At 41.9% G+C, this 22817-nt stretch overlaps 1 protein-coding gene across 1 annotated transcript in view; it reads right to left on the reverse strand.

Annotated features, from left to right (window-relative positions):
* NF1 (neurofibromin 1) overlaps positions 1–22817 on the reverse strand; it is a 5218972-nt gene that overhangs the window by 547677 nt on the left and 4648478 nt on the right. The window contains exon 51 of the mRNA XM_044054637.1: positions 5507–5629. Within this exon, the coding sequence (XP_043910572.1) occupies positions 5507–5629 (123 nt within the window). The remainder of the gene's footprint in view (positions 1–5506; positions 5630–22817) is intronic.

Here is a 22817-nt window from a genome sequence, read left to right on the forward strand (position 1 = left end):
ATGAAGAGAGATATTTTTGGCCCAATTTAATGCTGTTGTCTGACTAATGGACATGGCATAATTTCCCTCCCACTCAAGTACAGAGGCAGTACTGAAACCTTTTATTTATATCTCCGGCTGACTTAAGAGAAACAAATTCACAGACTTCTGATTTTCCGAGCTGCAGAGCTGGGTCTGATTCATGCTGAGCTATTAAGAGCAAAACATTAGATGACCACAATTCCTTGAACTCAGAAAGCAGACAACTATACTCTTATTAAGAAAAAGTTTATCAAAGCAGGAAACAATGCAGATGCAGTTTGTTACTTCTAAAAAAAATGGATGTTGGCTTACTCCAGCTGACTGAGAAAGTAAATATATAAGCCAGCTGTGGTATTAATGGCAGGATAAAGCCCTAAAGCCCAGGCAACTTAGGGCATATGGATCACCCATCCCCTGTGACCTGAGCGCTTTAATGTGGTAGCAGGGGAGGATGGGGGGGCCTTTGCTGTGGGGGAGAGTGGGGGCTCAGTAGGATGAACACAACCATAATACTTCACTGAAGGGGCAGCAGTGTCACAGGCATTCTTCATGTTGGTTTACAGCTCACCAAGCCACTGCCTGGAAGTAGCATTCATTAGCCAGAAAGTGGGAGCATCCCAGCAGTGTTGCGAGTAGTGCATCACCCCATCCAGGAGTGGGATCAGGACCTACACATACACAAAAATGCTTTCATAAACAAGTTGCTAGCAAGACCACAAACACTTCGATGTCTGCCTAAATAATGGTCCCTCCTGGACAGCTCTTCCTCTAGTGGATCTGGGGAACCCTCACAACTAGGGAAGAAATGATCTTAAGTCCTTTAAGAGTAAACTTGAAGACCAGCAAGGCAGGGAGAAAGTACAGTTGTGTACACTTACCATAAATGTAGATGTTCAAGTGTATTCACTGTTGCAGTCATCACATTTGACTTATGTGCCTGCAGGTAGCCCTCAGCTGGCCTGAATACCAGTCTTGGGATTTCTGCGCCTGATACTGTCACTTCTTCCATGACGTCAGGGGTATAAAAACATGCAGCCGATGCCATTACATCAGTTTTTCTTGGCCCAGATGTCAGGTGCCTCCAAAATAGGAAGCAATTACATGGTATGTAACACCCCCAGCAAAACATAAATACCAATGACATTAAGATATGCCAGACAAAAAAGATAGGGTAGAAGTCAGTGGGGCTGGAGGGAGGGTAACCAGGACAGCAACAGTGAATACACTCGAACATCTACATTTATAGTAAGTGTACACAACTGTACTATGTTCTTCGTGTTTCACTGTTGCATTCACACATTTGGGTTGATTCCCAAAGCTAAGGAAGGGTGGAGGTAGTTATGAAGCATTAGGGCTGACACTCAGGCCCTGTAAGACTGCTGTGGCAAATCCAGCTCTGGATTTAGAAAATATAGGCAAGTGGTAGTGCTTGGTGAAAGTGTGCACAGAGCTCCAGGTTGCAGCTTCCAGGATGTCCCTGGTAGGGACTCCCCTGAGAAATGCTGTAGAGGTAGATGTAGCCCTAGTGGAATGAGTTCTGATCCCCTGTGGAGTAGGTTTCCATGGGATTGTAGCAGAAATGGATGCAGTGTGCTATCCATTTAGAAATGGCTTGCTTAGAAATGGCCTTGCCCTCTGCCCCTGCAGCAAAGCTGACTAGCAGCTGGTCAGATTTTCTAAGTGGCTTAGTTCTGTCCAGATGGAACCTAAGCTGCCTATGCACATCTAGGGAATGCAGGACCCTTTCCCCTTTATTCTGAGGATTAGGAAAAATGGTTGGCAAATAAATGGACTGGTTTAAAGTCATACTAGGCACCACCTTGGGCATAAAAGATGGGTTAGTCCTGAGAGCAACCCTGTCTGCATGGAAGATAATGAAGGGTCCCACTGCCATAAGGGCCGGCAATTCAGACACTCTTCTTACTGAAGTGAAGGCTAGAAGTAAAGCTGTTTTCTATGAGAGGAATTTTAACTCTGCTGTGGCCGCAGGTTCAACGGGTGGAAAAGTGAGCTTTTCTAATACAAAGTTAAGGTCTCAGGCTGGAGTGGGAGCTCTGCTGGGGGGGGTCTTAAATTTTTGGCTCCTCTCAGGAACTGTTTTCCCAGAGGTTAAGAGAAGAGGGGTGACTCAGTATTATAATGAGCTGAGATGGCAGAGGCATCAATCTTAATTGAAGAGAAGGATAGGCCTTTGTGGAGCATTTCTGTTAAGTAATTTAGTATATGAGGTAAGCTGGGCACGGTTGTGCCCATTCCCTGAGATTGGCTTCAGGAACAGTATCTTTTCCATTTTTCCGAATAAGATTTTCTAGTACTAAACCTCTTTGCCTCAAGAATGACATCCAGCACCTGCTTACTGAGGGTTGCTGGTGTTGAATTCAGGGGATTAGCCAGGCTGCAAAGTTAAGGGTCTGTAGCTGAGGGTGCAGAATCTGGCCCGCCTGCTGGGGCAGCAGGGAAGGAGTCTGAGGCAGGTGCCATGGTTGTTGCACTGTCATACTGCGCAAACAAGGGTACCAGTGCTGGCGTGGCCAGTCTGGCGCAGTCAGGATTGTCCTTGGCTTGTCCTGTTTGATTTTTAGTAGAACCTTCGAGAGGAGTGGCAGGGGGGGAAGGCATAGACTGAGAGGCTTTCCCAGGTGAAGGACAGGGCATCCACTTTCCAAGCTTGGCTGTGGGGATTTCTGGTGCAATATTTGCTCAATTGATAGTTCTGAGAGGAAGCAAAAAAGGTCCACTTCTGGTGCCCCCCACCTGTTCCTCAAAAGCTTGAATATTTTGGGTTCTAGTTTCCACTCGTGTGGGTTTATGAGATTTCTGCTCAAGTCATCTGCCAGTGAATTTAGTTTGCCTGGCAGGAACTGAGCTTGTAAGTGCACTTGGTTGCTCAAGGCTGTGTTCCACAGAGCCATGGCTAGTCTGCAGAGTGGGTAGGAATGGGTTCCCCCCTGCTTATGTACCACATACTGTGGTGCTGTCTGTCTTTACCAATAGTTGCCCTGGAAGAATAAGGCCTTTGAAGGCTGTCAGAGCATTCTGTACAGCTAACATTTCTTTTTGATTGATATGCAGGTGCATTTGCTTTGGGTTCCATTTGCCATGAATGCACTGCCCTGCCATGTGAGCCCCCCATGCACAGTCTGAAGAGTCTGTTGTTAGGGTTTGGGCATCAGGGGGTAGAGTGAAAGGGAGTCCCTTGTTGTGGTTGCAGGCCTCTGCCCACCAAAGGAACTCTGTCCTTAGGCAAGGAATGATAGGAATCATTGTTTCCGGGTCCTGAGAATGTTGACACTAGAGACTTTTTACGTACTACTGAAGTTTATATGCAGTCTTGCATATGGAATTAGTAGAATGCAAGAGGCCATGAACCCTAGGGCTTGCAGTACTTTTCTTGCAGATATCCGGGTTTTGGTGGCCAGTACATTGAAATAAATAGTTTGTCAAATAAATTTGTTTCTCTAGTGTCCCTTGGCCGAGAAAAATTCCCCCTCCCCCTTAAGATTTCAATTTTGGGTTTTAAAGGCTGCACCTGCAAAAATCCTTAACAGTTTGCATCGACTTAGCCTTGTCCTCCATCTTCTTTAAAACTGCTTCCACAGGCTAACCAAACAACACATCAGACTGTAAAGGAGCATCCAAAATCCTTGTCTTAACATGCTCAGCTAAGTTCTGATCTCTCAACCAGGCATGCCTACGAAGAACAGAACCAGTGGCAGCCACCCTGGAGTGAGGCCTGCACAGCATCAAAACCACATTGCAAGGAATGTTTACCCACTTGTTCAGACACATGAACTAAATCCTGCAACTCTTTACACTCAATACCTTCCGCCAGAGCATCCACCTTAGATTTCAACAGTGAAAGAAGATAATTCTGATATTTTAACATGTGAAACTGACAATTCAACGCCTCATGGCTAAAGTGGAAGAAGTATACACTTTCTTTCCCATCTATCCAAAGCCCTTGCCTCTTTATCAGGAGGGACAGGATTTTTAACAACTGAGGCCTTCACACCTTTAGGCCCCTGAGAGACAGTTTCGGGTCTGCCCTAGGACTCTAAAAGATACTTATGAGCTTCAGGCACCCTATAATACCTATCCGGGTTTAACTGGGGCAGGAGGCAAAGAATCTGGATTCAGGGAAGCCTCTGCAAAAACATCTTCCACCACATTCAAAACAGGAGGTATAGCTAAAGGCCTGTGTTGGGGTAAAACAAGAATTCCCTAAGCCTTTTCCTGAATCAGAGAAATCTTGACCTTCCCATTTAAAATGCTCCCTCATGGAATGCAGAGTCTCTGAAAAAAATCCTCAGGAGGGGAAGCTGAAGGAGTAGAATCATCCACATCAGAATCAGAATAAGGAGGGTACTCCTGCAAGTCTTCAGCCAAGACTCAGAAGCCTCCGAGCATTGCTCAAAACTCTCAAACTCCCATTCCACCCTAGGCCTCTTATCAGGAGGGGCATAGAACCCCTTATCATAGTAATCAAATCCTCTGCCATTTTAAGCATATGTTTCTTAGGCAAAGACCCTGAAGTACTAGGAGAAACCCCACTGAAGCAAAACTCGCCTGCCCCTCAAAGAAGCCTTGGAAACAGAAGGGGAGGCTCTGACCACCTTAGGAAGAGAGGAAGAACAGCCACCTGAGAAGCCCCTCAGCCTGGCCTACTTCCTGAGAGGATACATCCTGTAACAGTAAAGTCTCTCCTGAGACTCCAAAGAAACACCTGGCAAAACCTCCGCCCACTGAGTTCTAAAGAACCGACGCCTGGGACTGTCGGTTCCTCCACTCTAGGCTTTGCTGTTTTGTCCTTGCGCTTTTAGTCGAAGTCGGCCGGAGCATCCGACGGCATTTTATAATTACAACGCTTCCCAAACACTAACCTGGCACAGTCTAACCTTCTCTTAATAGTGCGCTTGTTAAATCTAGCACAAGAGCGGCATCCAACAACGCCGAGCTCAGGCCCTAAACAAGGTATACACAAAGTATGGTAATCCCTATGAGGTATCTGTTTCCCACAAGAAATACAGTTATTCACTTTTTCTGACATCCGGTTAAATACTGAGGCAAGAAAAACCAAAATATTCCCCAACGGGTACTTAGCCAACTTTGATTCGGTCTGAAACTCTGGCTTCAGAAACTTTCAGAACGCCAACCTGCACTCGCAAAATTGCTTCTGCATCGGACCATGCAGCAAAAAAGACTGAGGATATGACGTCGGTCATGCGCATTAGTACCCTGACGTACTGACGTCAGTCTAATGCGCCCTGACCGACGTCAGCCATATACTTTGGTATTCGGGCCGACTGGACAGCGGACTACCCCCAATAGTTAGGACTGCAGCAATGTGGAATGAAGAACATCAGTATTTTTTAAATGACAAACATCCCAAAATGGTAACTTCAGCAAAAACAAACTAGGGATTATACCTACCAAACGGAAAAGGAAAAGTGTAGTTTGCTTAACTTTAATTAGCACTTTTACTTACCCATTTCATAATCAGTCTCTGCTACTCTCCTCATTTTGGGTGGAGTTGTGATACCAGATTCTACCTCTTGTCTTTTAGTAGGTTTAGTGTCCGATATCAAGTGATCAAAACTTTTTCTTGTACCTAAAAATATGAAAATAAGTAATTCAGCAATATTAGGATATCAAGTTCTTTCCTCTATATTGTGCCATTAAGTAATGCTAATCTGGCCTATAAATTAACACAACTGTTAAGTTCCAGTACAGTTTTAAATTAATTTTTATGAACTTAAATGAGTAACTGTAGAAAGTGTCATTAATATGCAATTATACAATGACCCCCCCCCCCATTAATATTCAAAAACGTGCACGCTGATTGGTCAACGTGCACGTTGTAAATCAGAATTATAGTAATGGAAAAAGGTCCGGTCACCTGGACTTTTTCCATTACTATAACTTTTTTTTACAGCAATGGAGAATGCAAGATCTCCATTGCTTCATACTGTCTCGCTATGTTAAACGAGTTTAACATAGCCACAGCTTTAAAAGTAACGGAGATTCTCCGCTGCTTTTTAAAGCTATATGTTAAACTCCTTTAACATAAGTGACAGTTTGTAAAGCGCAACGGAGATCTTAGTTTTGAAAAAGCAACGGAGACCTTCCTTTCTCCATTGCTTTTGCCCACAGCTCTGATGTACTGTACCGCGAGGCATGCATGCGCAGTACATCAGAACTGCCGCAGAATACCAGGCAGCTGCGGAAGGGCAGCAAGGAGGCATCATACAATGCCATTATTTAAGAAAAGTCATTATTGTTTTCTTAAATAATGTCATTAGATAATAACAATAATCATGCCTGGGTGGTAATGCTGGATTTACCCACGGTTGGCTTTAGCATTGGCCACCGGGTTTCAGCCTCGTGACCAAACCACACCAACCGTGGGTAAATCCAGCATTACCCACACCCAAGCATGGGTTATTGCTATAATATTCCATAAGCCCCCAGTTCGATCTCAATATATACATCTCCCAAACTTTTATGAAATGTGACTTCTGAAGAAGCCTTAGTGAAGACTCTGTACCAATTGGCTGAAGATGATCCGGTTACTTGGTGTTTACAATGGACAATACAAGAAATGCTGACAGAAACCCATGCCCACCAGAGTTTTCATATTCCTAACGTAACAGGTTACAAAGAAAGGGCAATTCAAGTGATTTGTGGATAGTTGTAAATGAAGAGAGATATTTTTGGCCCAATTTAATGCTGTTGTCTGACTAATGGACATGGCATAATTTCCCTCCCACTCAAGTACAGAGGCAGTACTGAAACCTTTTATTTATATCTCCGGCTGACTTAAGAGAAACAAATTCACAGACTTCTGATTTTCCGAGCTGCAGAGCTGGGTGTGATTCATGCTGAGCTATTAAGAGCAAAACATTAGATGACCACAATTCCTTGAACTCAGAAAGCAGACAACTATACTCTTATTAAGAAAAAGTTTATCAAAGCAGGAAACAATGCAGATGCAGTTTGTTACTTCTAAAAAAAATGGATGTTGGCTTACTCCAGCTGACTGAGAAAGTAAATATATAAGCCAGCTGTGGTATTAATGGCAGGATAAAGCCCTAAAGCCCAGGCAACTTAGGGCATATGGATCACCCATCCCCTGTGACCTGAGCGCTTTAATGTGGTAGCAGGGGAGGATGGGGGGGCCTTTGCTGTGGGGGAGAGTGGGGGCTCAGTAGGATGAACACAACCATAATACTTCACTGAAGGGGCAGCAGTGTCACAGGCATTCTTCATGTTGGTTTACAGCTCACCAAGCCACTGCCTGGAAGTAGCCTTCATTAGCCAGAAAGTGGGAGCATCCCAGCAGTGCTGCGAGTAGTGCATCACCCCATCCAGGAGTGGGATCAGGACCTACACATACACAAAAATGCTTTCATAAACAAGTTGCTAGCAAGACCACAAACACTTCGATGTCTGCCTAAATAATGGTCCCTCCTGGACAGCTCTTCCTCTAGTGGATCTGGGGAACCCTCACAACTAGGGAAGAAATGATCTTAAGTCCTTTAAGAGTAAGCTTGAAGACCAGCAAGGCAGGGAGAAAGTACAGTTGTGTACACTTACCATAAATGTAGATGTTCAAGTGTATTCACTGTTGCAGTCATCACATTTGACTTATGTGCCTGCAGGTAGCCCTCAGCTGGCCTGAATACCAGTCTTGGGATTTCTGCGCCTGATACTGTCACTTCTTCCATGACGTCAGGGGTATAAAAACATGCAGCCGACGCCATTACATCAGTTTTTCTTGGCCCAGATGTCAGGTGCCTCCAAAATAGGAAGCAATTACATGGTATGTAACACCCCCAGCAAAACATAAATACCAATGACATTAAGATATGCCAGACAAAAAAGATAGGGTAGAAGTCAGGGGGGCTGGAGGGAGGGTAACCAGGACAGCAACAGTGAATACACTTGAACATCTACATTTATGGTAAGTGTACACAACTGTACTATGTTCTTCGTGTTTCACTGTTGCATTCACACATTTGGGTTGATTCCCAAAGCTAAGGAAGGGTGGAGGTAGTTATGAAGCATTAGGGCTGGCACTCAGGCCCTGTAAGACTGCTGTGGCAAATCCAGCTCTGGATTTAGAAAATATAGGCAAGTGGTAGTGCTTGGTGAAAGTGTGCACAGAGCTCCAGGTTGCAGCTTCCAGGATGTCCCTGGTAGGGACTCCCCTGAGAAATGCTGTAGAGGTAGATGTAGCCCTAGTGGAATGAGTTCTGATCCCCTGTGGAGTAGGTTTCCCATGGGGATTGTAGCAGAAATGGATGCAGTGTGCTATCCATTTAGAAATGGCTTGCTTAGAAATGGCCTTGCCCTCTGCCCCTGCAGCAAAGCTGACTAGCAGCTGGTCAGATTTTCTGAGTGGCTTAGTTCTGTCCAGATGGAACCTAAGCTGCCTATGCACATCCAGGGAATGCAGGACCCTTTCCCCTTTATTCTGAGGATTAGGAAAAATGGTTGGCAAATAAATGGACTGGTTTAAAGTCATACTAGGCACCACCTTGGGCATAAAAGATGGGTTAGTCCTGAGAGCAACCCTGTCTGCATGGAAGATAATGAAGGGTCCCACTGCCATAAGGGCCGGCAATTCAGACACTCTTCTTACTGAAGTGAAGGCTAGAAGTAAAGCTGTTTTCTATGAGAGGAATTTTAACTCTGCTGTGGCCGCAGGTTCAACGGGTGGAAAAGTGAGCTTTTCTAATACAAAGTTAAGGTCTCAGGCTGGAGTGGGAGCTCTGCTGGGGGGGGTCTTAAATTTTTGGCTCCTCTCAGGAACTGTTTTCCCAGAGGTTAAGAGAAGAGGGGTGACTCAGTATTATAATGAGCTGAGATGGCAGAGGCATCAATCTTAATTGAAGAGAAGGATAGGCCTTTGTGGAGCATTTCTGTTAAGTAATTTAGTATATGAGGTAAGCTGGGCACGGTTGTGCCCATTCCCTGAGACTGGCTTCAGGAACAGTATCTTTTCCATTTTTCCGAATAAGATTTTCTAGTACTAAACCTCTTTGCCTCAAGAATGACATCCAGCACCTGCTTACTGAGGGTTGCTGGTGTTGAATTCAGGGGATTAGCCAGGCTGCAAAGTTCAGGGTCTGTAGCTGAGGGTGCAGAATCTGGCCCGCCTGCTGGGGCAGCAGGGAAGGAGTCTGAGGCAGGTGCCATGGTTGTTGCACTGTCATACTGCGCAAACGAGGGTACCAGTGCTGGCGTGGCCAGTCTGGCGCAGTCAGGATTGTCCTTGGCTTGTCCTGTTTGATTTTTAGTAGAACCTTCGAGAGGAGTGGCAGAGGGGGAAGGCATAGACTGAGAGGCTTTCCCAGGTGAAGGACAGGGCATCCACTTTCCAAGCTTGGCTGTGGGGATTTCTGGTGCAATATTTGCTCAATTGATAGTTCTGAGAGGAAGCAAAAAAGGTCCACTTCTGGTGCCCCCCACCTGTTCCTCAAAAGCTTGAATATTTTGGGTTCTAGTTTCCACTTGTGTGGGTTTATGAGATTTCTGCTTAAGTCATCTGCCAGTGAATTTACCAAACAAAAGTAAAAAGCTCCAAAGGATCCAGAAACTGTCACAGACCACAAGTTGATAACTCCAAAGAATAAAGATTAACGCTTTATTTATACTGCGTTTTCGTCCACAAGTGACTTCATCAGATAACAAAGTGTACTCCATACAAGCTAACCTTTTATACGTATGCATTAAAATCTTAACCAATCATGACAAACATTCAATTTAAAAACTAAATATTGTGCATTTTTTTCGTGTCTTGCTTTTCATTATGAATAGTTGATTTTAAGACATTTCTAAAACCAAAAAGATTAAGATATGTTTGTAAACTATATTATGTTATTGTTAAAATCTTTTAATTCACTTATTTCTTTTTTATAATAATTTAATGTTGAAGTGGGAAAATCAGTGGTTTGTTTTAAGTGCCTTTGTCTCACATCTTGTTAGCTATAGTGCCATCTAGTGACCTCTTTTAAAATGGTAATTGGTTTTGTGTTTATATCTTCATTGCTTTTAATTTTAGAAGGGGTAAAATAGAAATGTATTCATTTAAGCCAGGTATTTATTTGCTTCTAGGTGTAATTGCCACCATAGTTCTTTATAGGCTATATTCTCTTCCCATGGACCCCCTCTTATGTCCATTTTCACCTGGTCCAGAACAAAAAATCTGTATTCGTATTCCATACATAGTTGGGAATGTCTAAAAAGTGCGTTGGTTTCTTTCCCTTTCCTGATGTCGTATGTGTGTTCATAAATCCTTTTCTTCAAGGTTCTCTCAGTCTTCCCAACATAAAATGATGCACATTTTGTACAGATTACCAAATAAACCAAGCCCTTAGACTCACAGTTGAAATAGCCCCTACCTTGTAACCATAACTCCCTACTACTTAGATATATTTTTTCCTGGTTTATTATGAATTCACACTGTCCACATTTTCCACATTTATAAGTGCCTACCTTATTAGAGTTGGTTCTCTCACCTTGTTTTCTTCTATTCTTGTTCCCTAATTCTAGGATATTCTTTATGTTGTTGGAATTTTTGTACACAATTCTTGGATGTATTTCTGATATTCCTTCTATGTCTGATAGGGTGTTAAACCTGTTCCACTCCTTGTGAAAGACGTCTTTCACCCTTTTGTTTAGAACATTATATTCTAATACAAGTGCTTGTGTATAATTCTCTTTTTTGGATGTATCATTGTCAGTTCCATCCACTAATTGCTCCTTTACCCCCTTTATGGGTTTAAATCTCCCTTTTCTTGCTTCAGTGACCTCATTTCTAAATTGCCTAATAAACTGTTTAGGGTATCCTCTCTCACTGAACATCTCCTCCAGTTTATTACATTCTGTATTGAAGTCGTCATCAGTGCTGGTCATCCTAGACCCCCTGACAAATTGGCCTTTCACTAGATTTTTCTTACAGTGGATAGGGTGTCCACTGTTAAAGTGAAGAAATGAGTTAACATATGTGTTCTTTCTGTGTACTTTGCTTCCAAGGTGTCAATTCCCTTTATTATTTCCACATCTAGGTAGGTGATTCTTGTGTGGGATGTGGTATGTGTAAATTTTAGGAAATTAGTAGTTCCCTGTATGTATTCCATAAATTGATCTAGTTTGTCCTGACCTCCTATCCAAAAAATTATTATATCGTCGAGGAATCTCTTGTATAATAAAAAATATTCTGCAAATTCCGACCGAATGATATATTTTTCCTCCCAGTTGGCCAGAACTAAATTTGCAAAACTGGTGCAAGCACCCATTGCCACCCCTTGAATTTGTTGAAAAAGTTCCCCTTGATATAGGAAAAAATTATTCTTTAAAACTGAGTCCATGAGACCAATACATGCTACTTTATCTTCAAATGTTAGACATTTTAAAAGAGGTCACTAGATGGCACTATAGCTAACAAGATGTGAGACAAAGGCACTTAAAACAAACCACTGATTTTCCCACTTCAACATTAAATTATTATAAAAAAGAAATAAGTGAATTAAAAGATTTTAACAATAACATAATATAGTTTACAAACATATCTTAATCTTTTTGGTTTTAGAAATGTCTTAAAATCAACTATTCATAATGAAAAGCAAGACACGAAAAAAATGCACAATATTTAGTTTTTAAATTGAATGTTTGTCATGATTGGTTAAGATTTTAATGCATACGTATAAAAGGTTAGCTTGTATGGAGTACACTTTGTTATCTGATGAAGTCACTTGTGGACGAAAACGCAGTATAAATAAAGCGTTAATCTTTATTCTTTGGAGTTATCAACTTGTGGTCTGTGACAGTTTCTGGATCCTTTGGAGCTTTTTACTTTTGTTTGGTATTGAACGGAGGTTGGCCGTTACTTTCTTGTTGGTGTTGTGGTTTTTACGGCATGGAGAAGGAGAAGGAGACAGTACCCGTCAATGAAGACGGGAGCCAGACCAGGAAACTGGTGGGACAGTTGACAGCGCTCGTAGATCTACTAACGCCCCTGTGTGAATCAATGGTGCAGCGTGCACAACACCCGGAAGAGGATTACCACGATAATCGAGCAGGTGAACGCCAGCAGCGTTTTAAACGCAAAAGGCACAGTCAAGGTCATGGAAGCGGAGAAGCGGACTGGGGAGGACCGAATGGTCAAACTTTTGACCCAGCAAATACACCCGGTGTCCTGCAGGACTGGGATATTCCAAACATGGAGGATGACGTTCGTGAGTGCAACCGCGAAGGCAATGATTCACAGGGACATCCACATAGAGGTACTGTACTTTTCTCCAGTAAAACGGAGATGAATAATTGGTTGAATGAACCATTCACTTTCAATTTTAATTTCAAGGAAGTGAACAACCTTCCACAACATAATTTTCATTCATTCAAGCAAAATGTTGACAATGTATCCAGGCTCATGTACAAATATAAATCCATTATTATTGAGAATGGATATCTTAATGAGTGTTTGAAAAGAGACATTGTCCCTAAGGGACTTCGGACTTGGAAATATCCTAACAATGTTCAGTTGGGATCTGTATTTCATACAGAACTTTTAAAAATTTTTAATAGATGTGGTTTGGATATTGTCAAATGTATTATTGAGGAAAATAATAGGAACATGGTAATTATACAAGAACAAATCAATGAGTTAGACTCACACATTAAAAACGACCTAGTTTTTGAAATTAAAGAAAATAGGCAGAGATACCAAAAGTTAAAAGGAGAAACGGAAGAGAAATGTAAAGGGCTGGTTAATAGGAAATTAGAAAAACTCAAAAGAGACATTCTTGAATATGAGAATGGAACTAACTACCCCAAACCAGTGTGTAGTAGTATCCCCTCCTACCAAAGGAGAACTTACAACAAAAGAGGGCAAGATATACAGGGTGTAAGAAACGAACATAAGGACCCTTATACAGAAACACGTCATTTTAATTATGACAATGATTTCCCACCCCTAGAGAGACAACTGGATGAATATAGCCCAGAAAATAGAAACAGGGAAAATTTTTACAAGAGGGGGGGGATAAGGGGGAGGGGGAACTACAGGCATTAATACCTGTACCCACTCCCACAATAGACAAAATCAACTACATACTAAAAGAGGGTAATAAACATACATATAAAGGTTTCACAATATACAATTTTTGCAACCTGGAACTGAACGAAGAGCACTTTACATTAATGGAAAGGGGCTTCAAGTTCATACCCCTATCTAGAGGTAAAAGAGTGCAAACACTAATAGACATAAAACTCTTCATTAGAAAAGTTAATTTGGAATTATTATTTAGGAAAGAGGAGTTTTACCTTCAGAGAAACATAATAAAAGCCTCCGAGGAACAAAGAATATTAAAAAGGAAATCCATTTTCAACCCACCCATTCAATCACAATTAAAAAACTTTGAAAAAGTAATGGAAAATGAAGTAAAGATGTTAGACAAAGATGTGAGATTTACACACAACTTGAACACAAAAGAGTCAAAAGTTTTAGAAGAGCTCAGAAACAACGAGATGATCAGGGTCATGAAACCTGACAAGGGTGGGGGTATTGTCCTTATGGAATCCATAGAATATGAGGGAAGGATGAACAGAATATTAATGGAAGAAACCAAATATAGGACAGTTTCACGCAACGAAATAAACATAGCATATCAGAAGATAGATACAATGCTGGAGGACATGGTCATGGAAAGTGTCATCGAAGAAAAAATGCTTATTTTTTTGAAAACTAACAAACCAAAAATTCCAATTATTTTCGGTATTCCGAAAATACACAAAGACATGAATAACCCCCCCCTTAGACCCATAGTATCAGCAGAAGGGTCCAAAACGACACCTCTAGCCATATTTGTAGACACAAAGACAAAACACATATGGAAAAATAAGAAAGCCATCTTGAGAGACTCTTGGGACTTACTTAGAGAATTGGGACCAGAGATGTTTGACAAGGAGATGATATTTGTAACAATCGATATAGTAGATCTATTTGGTTCCATACCATATTATGAAGGTATCAGAATGTTTGAGGAAGAGGTGTTTGGAGACAATAGTCTAACATTTGAAGATAAAGTAGCATGTATTGGTCTTATGGACTCAGTTTTAAGGAACAATTTCTTCCTATATCAAGGGGAACTTTTTCAACAAATTCAAGGGGTGGCAATGGGTGCGGCTTGCGCACCCAGTTTTGCAAATTTAGTTCTGGCCAACTGGGAGGAAAAATATATCATTCGGTCGGAATTTGCAGAATATTTTTTATTATACAAGAGATTCCTCGACGATATAATAATTTTTTGGATAGGAGGTCAGGACAAACTAGATCAATTTATGGAATACATACAAGGAACTACTAATTTCCTAAAATTTACACATACCACATCCCACACAAGAATCACCTACCTAGATGTGGAAATAATAAAGGGAAATGACACCTTGGAAACGAAAGTACACAGAAAGAACACATATGTTAACTCATTTCTTCACTTTAACAGTGGACACCCTATCCACTGTAAGAAAAATCTAGTGAAAGGCCAATTTGTCAGGGGGTCTAGGATGACCAGCACTGATGACGACTTCAATACAGAATGTAATAAACTGGAGGAGATGTTCAGTGAGAGAGGATACCCTAAACAGTTTATTAGGCAATTTAGAAATGAGGTCACTGAAGCAAGAAAAGGGAGATTTAAACCCATAAAGGGGGTAAAGGAGCAATTAGTGGATGGAACTGACAATGATACATCCAAAAAAGAGAATTATACACAAGCACTTGTATTAGAATATAATGTTCTAAACAAAAGGGTGAAAGACGTCTTTCACAAGGAGTGGAACAGGTTTAACACCCTATCAGACATAGAAGGAATATCAGAAATACATCCAAGAATTGTGTACAAAAATTCCAACAACATAAAGAATATCCTAGAATTAGGGAACAAGAATAGAAGAAAACAAGGTGAGAGAACCAACTCTAATAAGGTAGGCACTTATAAATGTGGAAAATGTGGACAGTGTGAATTCATAATAAACCAGGAAAAATATATCTAAGTAGTAGGGAGTTATGGTTACAAGGTAGGGGCTATTTCAACTGTGAGTCTAAGGGCTTGGTTTATTTGGTAATCTGTACAAAATGTGCATCATTTTATGTTGGGAAGACTGAGAGAACCTTGAAGAAAAGGATTTATGAACACACATACGACATCAGGAAAGGGAAAGAAACCAACGCACTTTTTAGACATTCCCAACTATGTATGGAATACGAATACAGATTTTTTGTTCTGGACCAGGTGAAAATGGACATAAGAGGGGGTCCATGGGAAGAGAATATAGCCTATAAAGAACTATGGTGGCAATTACACCTAGAAGCAAATAAATACCCTGGCTTAAATGAATACATTTCTATTTTACCCCTTCTAAAATTAAAAGCAATGAAGATATAAACACAAAACCAATTACCATTTTAAAAGAGGTCACTAGATGGCACTATAGCTAACAAGATGTGAGACAAAGGCACTTAAAACAAACCACTGATTTTCCCACTTCAACATTAAATTATTATAAAAAAGAAATAAGTGAATTAAAAGATTTTAACAATAACATAATATAGTTTACAAACATATCTTAATCTTTTTGGTTTTAGAAATGTCTTAAAATCAACTATTCATAATGAAAAGCAAGACACGAAAAAAATGCACAATATTTAGTTTTTAAATTGAATGTTTGTCATGATTGGTTAAGATTTTAATGCATACGTATAAAAGGTTAGCTTGTATGGAGTATACTTTGTTATCTGATGAAGTCACTTGTGGACGAAAACGCAGTATAAATAAAGCGTTAATCTTTATTCTTTGGAGTTATCAACTTGTGGTCTGTGACAGTTTCTGGATCCTTTGGAGCTTTTTACTTTTGTTTGGTATTGAACGGAGGTTGGCCGTTACTTTTTTGTTGCCAGTGAATTTAGTTTGCCTGGCAGGAACTGAGCTTGTAAGTGCACTTGGTTGCTCAAGGCTGTGTTCCACAGAGCCATGGCTAGTCTGCAGAGTGGGTAGGAATGGGTTCCCCCCTGCTTATGTACCACATACTGTGGTGCTGTCTGTCTTTACCAATAGTTGCCCTGGAAGAATAAGGCCTTTGAAGGCTGTCAGAGCATTCTGTACAGCTAACATTTCTTTTTGATTGATATGCAGGTGCATTTGCTTTGGGTTCCATTTGCCATGAATGCACTGCCCTGCCATGTGAGCCCCCCATGCACAGTCTGAAGAGTCTGTTGTTAGGGTTTGGGCATCAGGGGGCAGAGTGAAAGGGAGTCCCTTGTTGTGGTTGCAGGCCTCTGCCCACCAAAGGAACTCTGTCCTTAGGCAAGGAATGATAGGAATCATTGTTTCCGGGTCCTGAGAATGTTGACACTAGAGACTTTTTACGTACTATTGAAGTTTATATGCAGTCTTGCATATGGAATTAGTAGAATGCAAGAAGCCATGAACCCTAGGGCTTGCAGTACTTTTCTTGCAGATAGCCGGGTTTTGGTGGCCAGTACATTGAAATAAATAGTTTGTCAAATAAATTTGTTTCTCTGGAGTGATTTGGGAAGTTGTGTTCAAACTTGCTCCCAGGAATACAATCTGTTGGCTGGGTACCAGCTGTAATTTCTTTTCGTTGATGGTGTACCCCAGTGAAGTTAGAAGTCCCTTTACAAATGCCAGGTGCCGATGTAGCAATTCCTTACTGACTGCCTGAATAAGGCAATCATCCAAGTATGGGTAAATCTGAATTCCTCTCTGCCTGCAATATGCAATGGCTGGAGCTAGTCACTTTGTGAATACCCTGGGCATTGTAGATAAGCCAAAGGGAAGTGCAGAGAACTGATAGTGCATTGAGCTTGCTCTGAAGCGTAGGTATTTCCTGCAAGATTCCCTTATGGGGATGTGCAGATAAGCTTCTTTTAAATCTAGGGTTGCTAGCCAGGAGTCCTTGGCTAGCATAGGAAGCAACTGCTGGAGAGTTAGCATTTTGAATTTTGGAAACCACCAAAAAAGTGTTGAGAATAGAGAGATCCAGGATAGGACGCCAAGAGTTTTCTTTTCTGGGGGCCAGAAATAGTCTGAAGTAAAAACCTTGTCCCCTTTGTTCTGCTGGGACAGGTTGAATTGCCTTGATACTAAGAAGAGAAAGTACTTGCTTTTGGGCCTCTGCCCACTGGTTTGGGGGTCTGGCCATCCGCTTATGGATGGAAGTGAGTGGAACTGGAATCTGTATCCCTGGGAAACAATGTTAAGACCCATTTGTCTTGGGTAATGTATTGCCAGTTTTTGGCATGCAGTGCAAGCTTCCCTCTTAAAGGTGCAAGTACTTGGGCAAGGCTTGGAAGAGTTAAGGATAAGTCACTGTGCAATTTTAACATAGGGTGGAGGCTTACTACTCCCTGTTTTGGACATGGGAGCACTCAATTGCTTAGATATGTGCATAACCTGAGATTGAATTATTGGTGGTCTGCTGCCCCTGGGTTTGGACTCAGAAGGCCTGGAAGGGACTGGAAAAGACCAGTTTTTTGAAGGCCAATGCCTACTGAATCTAGGTGGCTGTACTTGTAAGAAATCTTTAACAGTTTGCATAGATTCAGCTTTCTCCTCCACTCTTTTGAGGACTTCTGCTTTATTACCAAATAGACGCTCTTGATTTAATGGTGCATCCAGTAATTTTGCTTTGACATAATCTGGCAAGTTCTGGTCCTTAAGCCAAGCGTGTCTTCTAAGAACAGACCCAGCCTTGCAAGATGCTTCTAAAGCATCAAACCCACATTGCAAAGTATGTTTATCAACTTGGTTAGCAAAATGCATTAACTCTTGTAAAGCTTTGTATTCTGCACAATCAGGAATCAACAACATTTTTTGTTTAATTAGCTCCATAATATGCTGCTGACACTTTAACATATGAAACTGACAATTTAAAGCTCTAATGGCAAGCGTAGCAGAGGTGTATACATTTTTCCCCATCTGTCTAATGCCCTGGAATCCCTGTCCGAAAGGGTAGGATTTTTGGCAGTTGTAGCCTTAATGCATTTACGACCCTGGGAAATGGTCTCTGGATCCGCAGTAGGATTCCTAAAAAGGAATTTGTGGGAGTCAGGGACTCTATAGAACCTGTCAGGTTTCCTGGGAGCTGGAGGCAAGGTATCAGGGGTAAGGCTGGATTCCAGGAAGACATCATCTACAATTTCCAGAAAAGGAGGGATAGCTAGAGGCATGCGCTGAGGCAAGCTTAACAATTCCTTGAACCTCTTTTTGGACTGGGAATAGTTCAGGCTCTCCCAGCAGAAATGTCCTCTAAGGATGTGCAGGGTTCACCAAAGGAAAAATCTTCTGGAGGGAAAGAAGAGGGAATGGAATCCTCTGAATCAGAATCCTCATAGGTAGATAAGAGTATGTCCTGGAAATCAAAAGGATCAGCGTAATCAGATTCCTGATCAGAAGAATCAGAAGGAAAATCAGTTCTGGGTCTTTTCGAGGGGGAAGGCTGACTTCCCCTAATTAAAGTAATGAGGTCCTCAGCCATTCTAATAAATTGTTTCTGTGGCATGTGGGCCTTAGAATGCGCTTTGGTCGTTGGTTTCCTAGGCGCAGTGTGAACTTTAGGCCTGAGAAATTCGGTATTTTTGGATTGAAAGGAGGTCGTCGGTTTAATATGAAAATTGGTAGGCCTGAAAACACCCTCTGAAGCCAGTGCCTGCACAGCGGCTCTGGACCCATCCGCAGGTTCCATAGTCGAAGAAGCATCTCGCAGCATACTGGACTCTGAATGGGTCTCAGTAGAGGCCTGTGAATCTGTCGAAGTAGGTATCAGAGGCTGGGAAAGCGCCTCACTAAGTACCGGCGGACTGGCAACTAGCTTAACGTGAGCATTGTCGGCAGCCTTGGACCTATGCGGTCTGTCTCTGTCATTATCCTTCTGTTTTTTTGGAACATCTGTAGTCAGATGGCTTACTGAAGTCATTTCGGAGTACGGAGATAGAGAGCGAAAGAATTTGGCTACAAAAACAGCCCGACAATGAATAGTTTGGGTGTTGAACAAGGCACAAAACGGACAGCAAGGGACGCCATGGTCTGGGCCTAAACAGGTGACGCAGTAAGAATGAAAATCTCTGTGAGGTATTTGCTTTCCACAGGCAAGACAATAATAATTTTTTTCTGACATTGGTTAGAGCAAGAAAAAAGGATCCCCAATGGGGTACTTATCTTTTAGAAGACTTCAGGTCTGAAACTCGAAAAACGAAAATTTCAGGAATCGGCCGACCGGCACTTGCGAACTGCTTCTGGCACTGCACGGCAAGAAAGATTGATGTAATGGCGTCGGCTGCATATTTTATACTCCTGATGAACTGACATCATGGAAGAAGCGACAGTATCTGACACAGAAATCCCAAGACTCTGGTATTCAAGCCAGCTGAGGGCTACCTGCAGGCAGATAACCCTAATGTGATGACTGCAACAGTGAAACATGAAGAACACAAAAAAACATATAAATCAATATATTATGACCAAAAAAAAACTGACCATGTTTCATACAGCTGCAAATATGTCCAGTGTGGTACTCAAACCAGTAACTGAAAAGATCAATGCAGTCTTGATGGGTGAAGATGTATAAAGTACTTGTAAGAAACAAAAATGGTGTGAGAGTGGCACATCAACAACCAATTTTATGTTTTTCATTTGGAGTACACTCCGCTATTAGAAAGGCATATCTCAGGTTTATGTCTGGTAAACAGAAGATCATTTTTTGGTCAAATCGCCTGTAGTTTATTTTTATGGTTTACTCCAAATTCATAATAAAAGCTTATTTTCTTCAAGGACTCCAGAAGTCTCACGCCACAGAAATGGTAGTATACTGCTTATGATCACTGGAAAGACCCAGGATGACACTGCCTAAACTCTTGAGCCATGTATACATCCTTACCTAAAGAGAAAACTGGAACTGATTTGGATGTCAGACTGGCCATTTCCAAATACTTCAGCCCTCAAGCTCTGCCTCCTCTAACCATAGTACCTTGCTCTCTACAGAGTTACCTAAGATCAAGTTTGCACCCCTTACAAAAATCTCAAAAACTGACATTAAGACCATAAATCAAGGACCCCAAAAGGAGAAAAGGGAATGAGAAGCCTCAACAACTCAGTAGTCCAATGTCCAGGAAAAAACAAACAATACAGAAGGAACAAGGAAAGTGGGATGGTTGAACCAAATGGAAAAGACTACACAGCTCTATCGTTATGGTAAGCAACTTTTGTATCCAATGTTGTTTTTCCTATCTGGGTTTAACATGTGGGACAGATTCTCCCAGTCATGTTGCATCCCAAGGAAGTCCTACAAGACCATATTCAGCAATTCTGTGGAATCAAAGGAAGCTGTAGACCTCAAATGAATAGCCAACTTGTGGTGAGACACAAAGTTATGTGAACCCACCCTAGTAGCTGCAGTACAAATGTCATTGAGAGCAACTCTCTAGAAAAAAGTTGTGGTGATAGCCATAGCTCTAGTAGAGTGAACCTTCGGTATGCAAGGTAGCCTTTCCTTTCAAACTACATGCTAATGAAATGAATCAAAAAGCCCCTTCCTTACGGTAGACTTGAACACTGGCTTTCCCAAACAGGTCTTTGAAAAGGAAATAAACAGCTGTTTATACTTCCTGATGGACCTGGTTATATCTACATAAAACATCAGTTAACTGTGAACATCAAGACAATGTAGTAAGTATTCTCCTTTGTTTGAAAAATTGGGGAGAAACACTGGTAAATGAATGACCTGTTTCAAGGTGGTATCTGACACCACCTAAGGCAAAAAAGCAGGATACATTCCAAGAGATATCCCATTGTTGTCTAAAACCAGATATGAAGGCAATGAGGATAAAGCCTGCAGCTCTAACACATGCTTAGCTGAAGTAAAAGCACCAGGTAAAGAGTCTTCCAAGACAGCAACTTCAAAGAATTGTCACTAAGGGCTCAAACGGAGATCCTGCAAGAATGTGAAGCTTAAAAGGTAAATCCAAAGGAGGATCCTCTGAGAAAGGCTTTAGAAATTTTCAGCGTTGCCACAGGTGTACTATCTCTGCTAATATGAAAGTTGGAAATAGCCTCTAACGGCACTTCAAAAAGTGTGCAACAGGAACCTAAATGAAACAGGTCAGCAAGGAAATAAAGAACCATCTCCAAAGACAGTGAAAAGGGATCCAGACCTTTAGAATATGCTCAAAAGCAAAGCATTTCCACTTGCTAGCATAGACTCCAAATAGATAGCTTCTGGAAAGAGGACGATATGTGAACCAATCTCTCCGAAAACTTGGGATCTCTGGCCATCAAGGGAATTACAGAACCCATGCAGTTCATTTGAGAATATGGGGGATGGAAGGGTCCAAAGCCTGTTGGGTGACAGATCAGATCCAGAATGGGATCCAGCACCCAAGGAAGGTTCTGCAGAAGAGTCCATATAAAGGGTAACCAAACCAGAAAGGGCCAAAAGGGAGCAATAAGGATCACAGTCATTCTGCAACTGGTGTCTTTGGAAGAAACATTGTTGTTAGGGGGATGGGGGATAAAGCAAAAAGGAGACCCAGGAGAGCAAATCATAAAGGAGAGCTTCCGTGGATGACTGTCACTGTGGATGACTAAAGCATAATAACTGTTGCACTTGGTGTTGGGTGGGGAAGCAAAAAGATCGCAACACAGAGCGCCCCAATACCAGAAGACCCGAACCACTACCCTCAGATTTAGGGGCCACTTGTGAGGAAACAGGATGTTCCTGCTCAGTCTGTCTGCCAAAATGTTGGATTTGCTCAGGATGTGCATTGCTACCAGAAACCATTGAGAATAAATCATCCATTGCCAAACCCTCATGGTCTCCCAGCAAATAGGATAAGCCCAGGATCTCCTGTTTGTTCAGATACAAAACTGCTGAAGAATCTGTGTGCACTGAAATCATTCCCTTGGGGAGGAAAGTCCTGAAAAGCCTGCAATGCAAGCAGGACTGCTCATCTCCAAGATACTGATGTGCAGAACCCAAGCATAGACTAAATCCCCTGGATTTTCTTCCCTTTGAAGTGCCCCCCCATCCCAGAAATGATGCTTCTGTTGTGACCGTACCTGTGGGGGAGAATGAACAAATGGTCTCCTAACACTAGAAGACTCCAACCAGCACTTGATTTTATTTAGATTTCATTCAAAATTATGGGAAAATTAATGGAGAGGGTCAAGTAGGACCACTGCATCATTGGTGTCCACTGCAGTATCCTCATATGGTACCTTACCAGGGGGACTAAGCAAATTGCTGCAGCCATGTGATCTAAGAGTCTGAGAACCAGGTAAGCCAGAAGTTTCTTGTAAGACAGTAGGAAACTGTTTGGAGAATGAAGGGCAGCCACTCTGTTTGTCAGAAGTCTTGCAGTCTCAGATACTGCATTTAAATAGCCTATGAACTCCAACATCTAAACTGGCTGAACACTGGATTTTTGAAAATTTGCAGTGATTCCTAAGGAAAAACAACTGGAGTAAGGAATCCCTAAACCTAACTAAAGGCATCCTTATGGAAGCAGTGAGAAGCCAACTGTCCAGATAATGAAAGACCAGGAAACTCTGCAGCCTGCTGTGCATTTGGTGAACATCCAGGGGGCGGTGGTGAGACAAAGGACAATTCCCTGAAATGATAATGACTGGCTCCCAGCCCAATGCGCAGATATCTCCTGGACTGCCTCACTGTCTTTATATGATGGTAAGCATCCTTGAAATCGACTGAGCACATCCAGT

This window comes from Protopterus annectens, chromosome 13.part0 (assembly GCF_019279795.1).
Source record: "Protopterus annectens isolate FY-2018-M chromosome 13.part0, PAN1.0, whole genome shotgun sequence".
Lineage (NCBI taxonomy): Eukaryota > Metazoa > Chordata > Ceratodontiformes > Protopteridae > Protopterus > Protopterus annectens.